Below are 14,883 nucleotides of genomic sequence, written 5' to 3'. Positions count from 1 at the left end.
TATTTTTAAGATATCCAGAAAACTGTATAAAAGCATTTCCCTTTATTTTTTTGATTACTGTGATGATAGAGCAAAATCCTGTAAAGTACAGCATCTGGTCAGGGTATAGTTTAAAGCTGTCTTTGGCATACAGCATGCACATACTTTCATAATTTTGTAAAGTTTCATTTGTATAGCTCTGGTGAGCTTTCTGGAGCAGAAAACTATTTTTAGTTTACTGTTTGATGTAATTCTGGCACATTTGTCAAATAGCTGCATCTCTATTTAAAATTAATTATTTGTACAGGGATTGAGAGAAGTTTGATGAAAGTAGTGCCATGATCTCTCATTTTTGGCAGTTCACACAAAAGTGCAAGTCCAAGAACTATTTTTACTTTTCTTGGTGGGGAAAAGACAATAATTCATTTACATTTGTTGCATAAAAAAGCTCAGGCACTTTAAGCATTATTGTAAAAGTAATTTTCAATTAAATATATATTTTAGTTTAGTAATCTCAGAACCCGCTTATCAGATACTCATGGGAATACCAAGGTAAATAGTCAGTTATACTTTCTTCACAACAATTAAAAATGAAATTAGAAATGTTGTAGGAAGGAAAAAAAATAATCATGTTTTATTTCCTCCTAATCGGGAGACCTAACTCTCTCTTAAAACAACCTTAAAAAGGACGAAAGCCGCTCATCTTTGAATCATTACATATTCACCTCTCCCACAAATGAAGAAACATGGCAAGGGCTGCCAAATAATCAGGGATCAGTTGCACTGAATACTTTATCAGAATTTATCCAGCTTTTTGCTCCTTGTCAAGAATCACTGAGCCTAATTCTGAGAGAGAGTATCTTCAGGTCAACAACTATTAAGATGATGTGCTCATCATTGCACAATATCAGGCTTTTCAAATGCTGCAGAATGAGGGTTACCCTTGAAATAATAGCTTTGCTCAGGGCCTAAACTAAACAAACATTTAGAGTTATTAGATATCTCATGTTTCCCATTTAAGAATCCTGATCTGCTCCTATCCACATGATTTAGTAGGATCAATTTTTGTTTTTTCAGTGTCTTCATTTGTCATTAATCAATAATTCTCTCGAAAAATGAAACACTTTTTAAGCACTAAACTACATAATGTGTGGTATGTGTAATCTGTTATAGCACTGCATGTTGCTCATTATGGATTTTGATTTAATCTGAACATTGTTTTGCACACTTTTATTGTGGTCATGTAACTAATTTTGGGAACCGTTAATAGGAAACGAGCTTAAGAATGAATATTGGACAATTTGTGATTAATTTATTTGTAGTATTTTTTGAAATACAGGTTAGAAATTATTATAGGTCACTTTTTTTTTATAGTTTCACAGTTTCATAGTTGGTAGGGTCGGAAGGGACCTGAGCAGATCATCAAGTCTGACCCCCTGCCATGGCAGGAAAAAGTGCTGGGGTCAAATGACCCCAGCAAGGTGTTTGTCTAACCTCATCTTAAAGACCCCCAGGGTAGGAGCCAGCACCACTTTGCTTGGAAGTTGGTTCCAGATCCTAGGCGCCCTGACTGTGATGTAGCGCCTCCTGATGTCTAGTCTGAATCTACCCTCTGCCAGCTTGTGACCGTTATTTCTAGTCACTCCTGGTAGTGCTCAGGGGAACAGGAACTCCCCCAGTGCCTGCTGGTTCCCTCTGACTAGTTTGTAACAGGCCACTAGATCCCTCCTCAGCCTTCTCTTGTGGAGGCTGAACAGGTTCAGGTCCCTTAGCTTCTCTTCGTAGGGCCTGCCCTGCTGGCCCCTGATCATGTGAGTGGCCCTCCTCTGGACCCTCTCAATGCTGTCCACATCTCTCCTTGAAGTGCGGTGCCCAGAACTGGACGCAGTACTCCAACTGCAGCCTGACCAATGCCCCATAGAGGGGGAGGATCACCTTCTTGGACCTGCTCGAACTGCATCTGTGGATGCATGACAAGGTGCGGTTGGCCTTCCTGACCGTGTCCCCACACTGTCGGCCTAAGTTCGTTTTGGCATCAATAATGATTCCAAGATCGTTTTCTGCCTCTGCACTGACAAGAAGGGAGTTCCCCAGACTGTAGGTATGCTGCTGGTTCTTCCTCCCCAGGTGCAGCACCTTGCACTTGTCAGTGTTGAAACCCATTCTGTTCTCATCCGCCCACCCCTGCAACCTGTCTAGGTCCAATTGCAGCCTATTCCTCCCTTCTAGTGTGCCCACATCCCCCCACATCTTAGCGTCATCAGCAAATCTGAATAGGGTGCTTTTTACCCCCTCGTCCAAGTCACTAATGAAGATGTTGAACAGCGTGGGTCTGAGGACCGAGCCCTGGGGGACCCCACTGCCCACATCCCTCCAGTAGGGATTAAAGTAATTCATGACTTTAATGGAATCATGAATTACTGGTGAAGCAGTAGGTTGCGGAAGTCCTAGGTGTCTGCATTACATGGATTACATGACCACTTTTAAAATGGTTGGAAAACAGTCCAGTGATTAGAAGAAGAAACTAAGGACCTGTTTACATGCCTCCAACACTGCTAGGGAATAAGACTATGAAAACGTGTCCTGCCGACTTGCTCCCACTCCTCATGTTCAAAATGATGAAAAAATGCAATGTGACTGCTGTTAAAGTAGTTTTGGGCATGTGCCTTAAATAATTTTAGGACTGAAAGCCTGATAGTGGTTGTGTGTGCATACCAGCCAGTGATCACATTCCATTTTTTCAGGCTATAGTACGTGCAGATTGGGCATGCTACATGTCCCTGCGATGCTCCCTAGTATGGTTAGAGGCAGTGCAAATATGTCCTGGGGCTAAAGATTCCTCTGTTTTTACCTTGGCCCTGCTATTGACATCCTCTATGAGTTTTTACAGGTCAGTTAAACACTTTCTACTTCATTTTATATATATATATATATATATATATATTTAAACTGGGTAAAGAAATACTATTATAAGTGAGATCTTTGGGTGAAAGGTTAATAATAACTTTTGATAATAGTTTGCTTGTGAGGTGTGCTTTTTATATGAGGTCTGTCGATTGCCAGAATGTTACCATATTTAGTATTATGAGAAATCAATGGCAAGATATTTGATTGACTCATAGTATGCTCTAGTTTTGCCTAGGTTGTGTATTGATCTTAAAATCATTTCCTTTATCATCTGAGGTAAAGGCCTGCTGCACAGTACTCTGTTTAAGCAGTACATAAAGTCTCAAATACCGAGGTTATTATGCATGACATATGAATAACTAACTCCTTTGCCCTTGAGTCTTACATTGCCGGTTAAATTCTTCTATTATTTTTTGTAATCATTCTAGGTATTTACTGCCAGGACCTTCACAGTTCATCATGAAAGCGCCATCCTCCAACTTTAGCTGCAGTTCATCTGGAATGTCTCGCTCTAACGTTCTGTTTACACCCAGATATAACCACTTGTGAAATGAAGAGAAAGTTGCCATGCTTTTACTGGCATTCCATTTTTTTGCCAATATAAATTTGTGATGGTGCTAAACATAAGCACTCATATATTTACTATAGTATATAAGACAACAGTTAGCTGAAAACCTACTGTTAAAGCTTAACCTTTCTGGAAATGTAATAAACCTTATTAAGTTGTTTACACAAATATGTGAATGTCTAGATCTTGCTAGGTTTATAAGTAACTCCTTCCTACTAGAAATGTTATTTTTGCTGCAGAATATATAAAATGAAATTGATCTTGGAGATCCTATTACAGTGTTAGATTATTTTATAGGTATAGTATCTTTGGACTTAAAATATTATTTATTGTAACGACTACTGTTTATTCTCTCATAGACACATTGATCCTTTATCAAGATAGACTATAAAAAGCCTGCTGTAGAACAGTAAAACAGATGAAGCCAGTAAATATAAATAGTCTGATAATTTCTGTAGTACATTTAAAAAAAAACTGTAAAAAATGGTTCAAGTATGCAAACATCTTTTTATTTCCCTATAAAATTCACAATTTCAGCAATGATGATGCTTTGCAGGAAGGACATGGTAAAGTATCTTTTAGCCTAAGTGAAGACAATCCAGCGTGCACACATTTAAAAATATCAACTGTGGCATATAGAATCTAGTTGGATCCTTGTAATAAATCAGAGAGCAAGGGTGGTTATCAGATACTCCTTCATGCTATTTGTGTCTTGTGTCTTTCAGTTTCATTTGAGACCAAGCAATCATCTCCAACTCATAAAAGAGCCGTGCATATATCTGCTACGCAAGTGATAAAGCAGATATGTTTTCAGAAGCACTGCAGTGCCATCTAAACCTTCCAAGTATTTTGGTTTCCTTTTATTTTTTTGAGAGTTCCACTATATATTGCAGAGCATGTCCTCTAACAGATAGTACTTTCTAGGCATATTGAAACCGTAAGAAAATAGCTGGAAATGTCATAAATTAGATTTCTGTTGTTCAGAGTCAGCATTCCAGGCCTAGCTGTATGAAACAATAAGAGCCTGATGTAGTTATAAGTGAGATCCTGAAAGTACAATTGATCAGAGTTTCTTGATATCCATGTTTGTCCCATTTTGCAACACCTTATTTGGGCCCAATCTATATATAGATAAATATAGTCAGGTAGCATATACCATATATGTAGTAGATAATGAATTAACCCAGTTTATATTCATTAACTACCAGATCAGTTCCTGTTACCAGCCAAATGTCTTTTCACTTGTTGATGAACATGACCATATTTATTTTTCCCCCTAGTTCTCAATATTTTTATTTTTAATAAAAAGGTGGAGTCCATCCCTCAGATGTCAGAGGGTACAGGCCTTTCTCTGAGAGAATTTTTTTAAACTTTGTGCATTGCCTACCAAATAGGGAATTTTGGTATCTTTGCTTTTGTCTGCCCAAGCTATATAGCTGCAAGATGACTATTCCCTAGATATGTCTGAAAAAAATGTACTGTGCTTTTAAAGTTTGACTGCAGTGTTGATCACATGTAGACAGTTTTGCTAGTCTGGCAGAATCCTTTCCCCTCCCATGTTAATACTGGTTTAGTCATACATGATCTCATCAGTTCACTTGATGTATCTCCTTGTACTATACAATGATGACTGCTGATAAGTCAATTACATATGATTACCTGTAAGACCTAATAAAATCCTTCCCTTCTGGAATTGCAGTGGTCTCTGCAATATACTGCTTTTGGTCATGTGGGAAAGATAGCTTCTAACTTTGGACTGTTGCCACAGGTTGGAGCTGTTTTTGAATCAGTATCCTCAAGAGCCGAGGTGGAGACCATGGCAGTCTCTTTAGCTTACTCTGCCAGCAGTAGGGCATTAAGTATGGCTGTACAGTGTTGGATAGACATAAAATCTCCGTTATCTGGCATGAGTGCGGAATGCCAGGTGCCAGTAATGTAAAAATGCTGGTTATCTAAAAATACCAGAGCCAGAGGGGGGAGGCTTGCATGCAGCGGTGGTGACGGCGCAGGGTGGTGGATGGTGGTAGCACAGAGGGGTTGCACACAGCTTGCATGCAGCAGCAGCATGGGGCAGTGGATGGTGGCAGCAGTGGTTGCACGTGGCGGCACGGAGTGGTGGGTGGGGGCGGCACAGTGCTGGTTAATAGAGTATGCCGGCTAGTAGAATGCCAGAAAACTGGGATTTTACTGTACATAAAAATATCCTGGATACATTGAAGATGTATCTACTGATTTGTTTAAAGTTTTCAAAATCTGGTTTAGTTTCTAGCTGATTGTGGTTTCATTTGTTCATGTTTCTGATGAGCTGTGTTGGCACACTTATAGGTATTTTAATAATTATGAAACTAGTGTGGCAGAGAAATAATTCTAAATACCTTTCACCTCTTCAGAAGGTATAGATATACCTACATGGCTCTGTACCTAAAACGGTAATAGGCAACAGTTAAAATCCTGGCTCCATATGGTAGCATAACTAGGACCCATACACTCCTTAATGAAATGCTCCCTACCCTCTGACAGGACCTAACATGTATTTCCAAACTGTACTACAGTCTTGAACGTGAACTGAGGGATGAAAGCCATTGTTGTATTGTGGATGGACCTCATATGTAGAACAATTGATTGCATTAAGGCTAGTTACTTATACGTTACAACATATACAACATTCCAAGTGATAAGTGAGATAGGAAAGCAAATTTCTCTAGTCATAGTATACAATATGTGTGTTTTTAGATTAACACAGTATTTCTAAGGCTGTGGGATGCCTCCCCCCACTGCCATCCCATCTCTGTGGAGGTTTGAGAACAAGGGCACTGAAGGCAGCTGTAACTGCATGAGCCTGGATCTATCCTGACCCCACAGGGCATCTCTGAGAGGATACTAACAGCTGCCCCAATACAGAGACTGCTCTATCTTCCTTCTTTTAAGGTAAAGCTATTAATTTGACTCAGTCCAATTGCATAAGGAGAAGAGGCAGTAATCATTATAAACTATGAATCTTATTTTTGCAAAGTCCTGTTTGCAGCCACGTATCCTGAAAAGTGAGGGAGAGATTATTATCCTGCTTTTAAATCTTGAGTAAAAGCTAGTACCTAGATAAAATTTGACTTTTTACATGAAATTTGGGTTTAGCATTAAAGAATGATTTTATTGTTAGAGCATATTGGAAACTTGCCTCGGGTCCTTTAAGGTAGGGAGAAGCTGATGGTGACCAGTGAGGGGCTGACTGTGGAGGCCTCCCAGGCACGTTTCCAGACTTCAGGATGGTGTTTCCACCACTTACATAGTTGGTGTTCTTCACAGATGTTTGCTTGTGCTTTTATACAGAGCTGCAGCTTACCTGGTAACAAAAGCTTTTTTTTTTTAACTATAGCTGCAGCAGCATTGTGCAGTACGTGGGTTAGGAGGTGGTGGGATTTCTGCCTCTTCTGGCATCACAAAAGATGCCTGTGTCAGGGCTGCAGTGATCTGCCCTCCCTTTGAAAGTAAAAGTAATGGCCAGAAAACTGATAACAAATCAGCACACTGAATGGATTTTTAGTTTGGTAGGAGAGCAGATGTTTTAAAAGAGCCTGAAATAGTGTCGGTCTATTCACATTTAGGTGTATAGATGCGTGTATATGCTGCCTCCTTAACTGAAAGCACTTGCAGCTCTCAGGTGACTGGAGCTCAGGTGCTTGGGGGCAGACTCTCCACATGCAGTCCATTCTCACTGTGGTCAAACATAGTCACTTGTGCACCCTAGGCTTCGCTGAAGGACTGTTTCTGAAAAGATCTGTCAAATATTGGAACTAATCTGGAAACTGGGTTCCACTCTCTTCTACTGAGTTGTCATACTGCGCTAGTGTAAAAAATTATTTCACTCTAAGGCAAGACGGACACCTGTAGGGCTACAATTCAGAAAGACCAATTGCACAAACTTAAAAAGATTTCTCACTTTATTTGTGGTGAGAAGCAATTCTTACCCTGTGAACATTTAGCCTGATGGCACCTGCTCTTGCAGCCTTTACAGGGGAAAAATTTCCACTGAAGTCTGTGGGAGTTTTGTTTTGCTCAGATTGCAAAATTGGCTTCCTGACTGAAAAAGGGTGCTGTTTTCCTTCACAGAAAGCTGCTGGTACAGATCTGTTATTCATTTGAGTGTTCTAAATAACGCACTATGTGATGCATGCCCAGTAATATTTTTCCTCTTACAAGAAAGTACATACAAAACTGCTTCTATAATTCTTGGTAACAAGCTTAGGAGGCCAAATGCAAAGGCAGAAGATACTATTTTTAAATTACTACTTTGTCTAGGTAATGTTAAAAAAGAAACATCACTCACTGCACCTAATAATGATACCCACTTGGTGGACTTTGGCCTTAGGGATAATGTTCTGTCTGGAAAGGAATTTCTAGTCTTCATTATAGGAAAATTATAGTCTCTACTATGGCAGTTACTTTTCTGTCTAGGAAAATCTACTGTTGGAATCTGATGAATGAGTTTATCTGAATGATTTCTTAGTTGGGCTAGGACTGGGATAAGTTCCTTTTTAAACAGCAAGGTCTATATTGAATGTACATTTTATGTTTCTATCTTTTATATCTAAAGACTGAAATATTGGCACTTAGATACCATTTAATGTTGGTGTTAGCAAATATTCACCTTTGCTACTGAATTTTGCATGAAGTATTGAGAATTTATTCCCATTTTCAGATAAAGTTCATTTCTGGATAAGAGCTGTATTCGTGGGAATATTTTTCACTTTCACATTTGCTAATGTTTTTATTGTAGCTGTTCTATGAGACTATTTTCACGCCAGAATTGCTTTACACCAAAGTTCTTGTTTGTGAGCCAACCTTTTTGGCAGGAGTGCTATAAATTAGCCTTGTAGACTTTTTGAGTGCTGTTCGAATCCCCTTCCCCTGCCCAGTCTACTACACTTTCTGCTCCCTGCCCTGTGCTCCCTACATACTCTGTTTCTCTGATTTCTGCTCCCTGCCCTATCTGCTACCGTGCTGCCTATCCCACGACACTTGTGCCACTACTGCTGCAGGTTGGCCCTCCTGGTGTAGGAGTCACTCTGTATCTAGTCTTTCTACCATTTAACTCCACTGTAAGCTCCCAAAATAAGGCTTTTATTGAGACCTAACAGGAGCATATGCTGAACTTTGGCCTCAGCTCAGGGTTGAATTTCACTATAGTTAAATATAAGCAGGTGATTACAGGTGAATGTCCCTGAAACTTAAAGAGTTTGGCCTTTCTGTCTTGTAGCCAGATGCTGTAATTAAATACCTATCATGGTAAGTGATGCCATTGGGAGATGCAGGTATTCATCAACCTTAGGAAGGAGTGTATTGAAATCTGTATTGCTTTCACTGTTTCCTTCACCGAAGGGCAGGACCAGGCTCTACTTGTGAGGTGGTGTAACTGGTGGTTCTTCATGCACTGGTCTTACATGTAGAGCAAAAAGGCGATGTTCTCTGAAGAGAATTTTTAAATCATTGCTAATGTTTGTATTAATTTTTAATGAAAGGGTTTGACAGAGTGGTATCAGGGCTTATCTAATACCCGCTCACATAGTTACAGTCCCTATAGAGCAGCCCGGGCTCACTGCTCACAAAGGGTACATTCCACTGAGCAAGAGAGCGCCACCCTTCAGACTCCAGGTTCTTTAGAGCAAGGACTGTCCTTTACTCTAATTTTATACAGCACCTGATACAAATAGTCCTCCATCCTTTTAAGGCCTGGACTTGTTATCATGGCATGTGCGATAAATAATAACAATCTAAACTAGTTTGTAAAGCGCTTTAGATATTCTTGAGTATTTCTAACCTGCTTCCAGCTGTGTAGAACAAAACACCATACGTTGTTGATGAAATAGACTCTGATAGATCCCAGAGTGATTAGTCTGTGTTCTACAGCAGCTTATGCCTGCACAATAGTCTGTTACCCCAAAATCTTAGCCCTGTTAAGAGTTAGACTAAGAGCTGCCATTGTGAAGAGGTGGAGACATGTGGGCAAGTGACACGCACCTGCTTTCTCCTCTGTTGTGCATTAGTCAAACAGCTGGGTACAAGAGAAGACATAGGCAGGAGAGGCACTTGTAGACCAGCCAGGCCCAATTTTAATAGGTGCTGAGCACCCTCAACTTTCATTCCCTATCAGAAACAGCATTGTGCTTGCAGTCAAAACCTGTTACATCTACATGTATACTATAACACAAAACTGAAAATGCAAGTGGCATTCATTTATGCTCAACATTAGACCCTCATATCCACCAGCCCGTACAATGTTTTTAAAACTAGCTTGGTATCTGTACTGCACTGAGCAGCACAGGTGAGCAGTGGGCACTTCTGGAAGGAAACCCCACAGGGGAATATAATTTTCCTCTGCCCCCAGCTGCTGTCCTCCCTATCAACCTTGTTTACTTCCGTTAGTCAGGCAGCAGCAGAGTGGCATTCTGCAGTGCTGGATGATTTGAAGGCTCATTTTTGCTGCCTCCTCTGGGCTTTCTATTGTGCAGAGGAGTAAATTCTTGTCTGAAATTGGGATTAGAACCTTGCGCTCTCTTGCATTCTGATCCTGAGAACGACAGTGCCTGACGCAAAGGGTGCAGTTGCACGTTACACTTAGACCATACTAAGGGCATTTAAAATGAAAGTATTTACATGTTAAAACCTGTTTAACTCTTGCGAAGTGCCCCCCCTGAGCGTCTCAAAGTTATACCACTTTAGATGAAGGTTAACTCTGGGCCATGCTGACAAGCTCATGTTAGGGTAACTTCAGTCTGCTCCACAGAAATTTTCAGTTCTTGAGTATCCCAGGGTGCACAGCAACACCCTACTCCCCTCTTCCCAAAAAGCAGGGACAGAGCCCAGGTGTTACAGCTCCTAGCCATGCCCCTCAATGGTAAGTAAGAGCTGTGCAGGCAAGAAACAGTATTAACTAAAGCCGTGCAAAACTTTGGGTGCTTATTCAATTTGGAGCAAATTCAGCCCAATTTGGTGGCCAAATCTCTGAATCCAAATTGAACGAGGAGACCAATTAAAAGGTCTGAATCAACTCATAGCTGTCTGAATCAATTCGGAAAAGATTTGGAGAGCTTCAGCGATTTGGGCAGTCTTCACTCGCAGCCACAGGGAGCTGGACCTGGACGCCATGCAGGTAAGTAGGGGGCGGGGGAGGGGAGGCTGGACGAGGGGGAGAGGACCATGGGGGACTCTTGCCAGGCCCCATCCCGTGCCTGCTCCCCCAGCCTACCTGAGCGCCCCCTGACCCCTGCCCGCTCTCCCAGCCCCCCCCCCCCCGGCTCCACCCCTGGCCCCAGCTCCTGACTCCTTTAAAAAAAGCCCCCAGTCACCGACTGCTGCCAGGTGGGGCGGGGGGGGGGTGATCCCTGCTGTCCCACACTGCCCTACACAGCATGGGACGTTCTATCACAACCCTCCCGACCCCCACCTACTCTCCCAGGCTCCCCCATGGCTGCCTGCCCATCCCAGCTCCCAGCTGTTAAAAACAAAACAAAAAACAAATCCTGGACTCGCCGACTGCTGCAGCAGCCTTTGGACTTCTGCGGGCTGGTGACAGAACCTCCCATGCAGCACGGGGCAGCAGAGATCGCTCCCCACCTGCCAGGAGCCAGTGAGTGGGGGCTTTTTTTTTAAAGGGCCGGGATCTGGGAGAGCAGGCAAGGCAGCCATGCGGGGCTGAGAGAGAAGGTGGGGATCAGGGGGCTTGTGGCAGAGCCCCCTACATTGTGGGGAGCAGTGGGGATCACCCCCCCACCTGGCAGCAGCTGCTGAGTGGGGTTTTTGTTGTTGTTGTTGTTTTTTTTTAAGAGCCGGGAGCTGGGAGAGTGGGCGGGGGCAGTCATTGAGAACAGGCAGGGGATGGGGGCGATTCGGAGATTCGGCCAATTTAGCGGTAGACGAATCTCCAAATCAGATTTGGCCGAATCGATTCAGAACAGTGATTCGAATAACGGAATCAAATCACTGTCCCCTGAATCAGATGAATCTGAATCCAAAGTGAAAACTAGTTGCTTTGCACAGGCCTAGTATTAACCCTGAGTGTATGGCTGCTCACAGCACATTCTAACTTTAACACTGCTTAACTTTCTGCAGATTTAGTGTGGTCTGTGTAACGTAACTTCACCCCAAAATCTTAACTAATAAAATGTAGGGAAGTTGACCAAAGCATCCTATGATTTAAGTTGTTAGATAGCTACCAGTTTCCACATTTTCTAAAGCAGTCTACAACCAAAGACCCCTAGAAAGTTTACATTTGCATCTGAAAATATGACCTGGTGAAGCTCACAATAATTTAGTACCAGTGTTGGTATTATATGCCTGGTTACATGTCATCCTTGGGATTGGTGGCTACATGTTTCATAAGTGGGAATGCCAGCAGCAGTGCTGTATCCTAAAATACTGTATTTGGGTAACATGCACCATAGTCTTTGTATGGCATGTGCCAAGTTTGGAGTTGCACAGGTATTTCCACTCTCACCAGCTGCTCTTCCAGCATACCTCAAACCCTCCCTTCATCTTGAAAGCATGACCCTATGAAAAAAAGCAAGTTCATGCCAGTGCAACTTCCTCCTCCTTTCCTCAGCTTTGTTTATACTTCTGGTAGCTATGCCCTTAACTCCACTGGTATGCTACTGAAAGTTTGGCCATGGCCCTAAGTGTCTGTGCTCTGTACAAGCACAGGCGAGCCCTGATGGTAACTGTGTATTTTTGAGCAAACATTATAAAATACTAACGTTCTTTATACCTACATATTAACAGGCTACAGGCATTTTATTTGTTCAAGGCATTAAAATTTTCAGAATATTTTGGCTATTTAGTATGATATAGGACAAGACAGATAGCACTAAATTTTCTTTACTGAAGTATAAATATTTGCAGATATTGTTTCTCAGCCTGGTCAGTGTATGCTAGCATTTTGCACATGCTGTAACTTCCTAATATTAACTGGTTTGTTGCAAATTTGTATTTGAGGATAAGGATAATAGCAATGAGTTTGTTAATATGAATCAGTATTCAGACTATTCCCATGTGCTTTCCTGTCTGTATTTTTAATGCAAATATTGTTGCAGAGAATATGCTTGAAATGTCAACACAATATGTAATTAACATAGTTTGTCATGCCCCTGCATGTGATATATGTATAGGCAGCTTATTTCAGTTACTCAGATATGTATTATAATAATAATGAAAAAACTTGGTTAACATTAGAAAGCGGTGATATGTAATCAGACATTTTGTTTTACAAACACATTGTTTTAGCAGTGGAAAAAGCTTGGCTCCCAATTAAGCTTTCAGGATGATGGGATATATTTCACAGTAATTTTCTTCTTCTATACTGACTGCAACAACACTATAGGGATAACTTTACTGGCTATTAAAGTCAAGTCAAGTAAATAAAATTGGTATACACTTTTGTTTTAGTTGGGTGTAATATAACCTGTTCTAAAATTCTAAAAGGACAGTTGTATATCTTTTTTTTGTATCAAGGATTATAGCAACACCCAGTAGTGCTAATATAGCTAAGGTTGTGTCAGCATTTCTATTATTTAGGAGTTTTTAACTTACCTAGGTTGCAGTTTAGCACACAAGATCCAATAGGAAGTACAATACTTCTACTGTAATCATTTAAACAACAATAAAATTGAGTATTCTTAAGTTATGCTGCTGTGGTTTTCTTTTTTTTAAAGGGCTGTTCAGTCAGGCTGTGCGTGCGTGTGTGTGTGCGTGCGTGCATTCAGGCAAATGCACTCATGTCATTCAAAATCAACGTTGATTTCTTGCATAATATTTGGTAAGCCATTTGTTTTTAATATGGTCCACTCCTTGGTTGGAGCCTTGTCCTTTTGCCTTAATGCAATGCTTAATAGCATCTGTGATCCTATTAAATTTAATCCCCCATTTTGTTTAGTGAGAGTGAGAGTTTTTCAAGTAGGCAGGTCCCAGCTTACTGAGGCTATGCTGCACATTGTAGTGGCAGGCAAAGACACCAGAGTTAGTTCTAAAGTGGGATGCTGGATTTTGCACCATCTTCAATTTCTGAGTAGAATAAGACATATTGGCAGGTAGAAATCATAACAATTATTAAATGTAATAGCAGTAAAGATAATGTTACAAGGTCTGCACCAGACAGAACTGTTTGCAACCTCCTACTCAACTACAAACAAAAATAATCAGTCTTAGTCCATCTTGGCATCCAACAGCATTTGGGAAACTATCTAGGCTCACCATATTGCAAACAACAAACATTCTTCATCTGAGGCTTTGATATATATACTTTTCACCAGCCCACCAGGATCATCTCTGTCTGACCAAGTTTGTGACTCAGCCTACTCATTTTCCTCTCTACCCCATCCTCAGTCAGACCCCAGTGTAGTAGGCATTATTCTCATACTGAAGGCACAACAACCCCTGCTTCCTAACAGTATCACAGACATCTTGTATAGACAATGGCACAGCTGGGCAAAACTGATCTTTGTGTGTCTCCAAAACTTTCTAGGATCAAACTTAGAGAAAACAAGGCTCTTGAGGGCAAACCTTCCTGCTCCCCAGAGACTTGCGCAAGTCAATTCCATCTTGTGGTCAGTGTCATGGTCGGCTGCTGATAGAATTAATTCTATACATTTAGACAATTAATCTTTATTCATAGCTAGGAGATAATCAACCAATAGATTAAATGTAGTCTTTGTGTGTTAGCCAGCTTGAATGACAAATTTACAAGGGTTTAGGAGATAAGAAGCAACTTGACACTATTAGAGTTGCCTTGCCACAACTGTTCAATAATCTTAAGCATAAAGGGGGGATTAAACAAAGGTTTATAATTAGCCAGATTGTTAAATAATGGACTTTGTGAACAAAGGCCATACTAGTGCTGCTTCAATAGAAGTCAGTAGCTAACTTCATTTAGAAAGGTGTTGACAGTCCCCATTAGCACTTGGTCTGGAATTTCCCTCCCGTTTCTCTTCAGCCAAGAAGGACATCTATCTGGTCCACAAGTTATGGAAAAAAGTTCTCACAGCACATCCAGTTTCCAGTTCCATGCAGTGGATACCTCCTGAATGTTAAAAATGAGACACTAGCATTTGTCTCAAGATGCTGGTCTGCTACCCTGTGGAAGTAACGTTTTTGTTCAAATCAGAGCATTTTTCTCTAGAAAAATAACAGTTCCTCATAATGGGAAAATCTTGATTAGGACACAGAGTAGCTGCAAAGCTAGCCAACCTGTCCCTCACCCCAAACAATCCAATTACTGAGTGTTTATGGATTTTCTGGAGGAGATTCAGTATAACACTGTAGGGGGCTTTTTGTTTCTCAATCAGTCAATTACAGCCCTAAACATTCATATACAGAGCCTCTCTTGATTTGTTTTTGCAGAATTTCTGTAGGATAAGGTAGACAAGGTTCTTTGGGTAAATTTG

The 14,883-nt window shown here is 41.0% G+C and overlaps 1 protein-coding gene across 3 annotated transcripts in view; it reads left to right on the top strand.

Moving 5' to 3' along the window:
• TTLL7 (tubulin tyrosine ligase like 7) overlaps nt 1–13,127 on the top strand; it is a 138,118-nt gene extending 124,991 nt beyond the window's left edge. For all 3 annotated transcript variants that reach the window (XM_006259042.3, XM_019489183.2, XM_059727994.1), the window contains one exon: nt 3,315–13,127. In XM_006259042.3, the coding sequence (XP_006259104.1) occupies nt 3,315–3,435 (121 nt within the window). In that variant the 3' untranslated portion in view covers nt 3,436–13,127. The remainder of the gene's footprint in view (nt 1–3,314) is intronic.
• Nucleotides 13,128–14,883: the final 1,756 nt, after the last annotated feature.

The sequence above is a fragment of the Alligator mississippiensis genome, chromosome 5 (assembly GCF_030867095.1).
Source record: "Alligator mississippiensis isolate rAllMis1 chromosome 5, rAllMis1, whole genome shotgun sequence".
Taxonomy (NCBI): Eukaryota; Metazoa; Chordata; order Crocodylia; family Alligatoridae; genus Alligator; species Alligator mississippiensis.
Note: the sequence above shows the minus strand (reverse complement) of the source record. Positions and strands in the feature narration are given on the sequence as shown.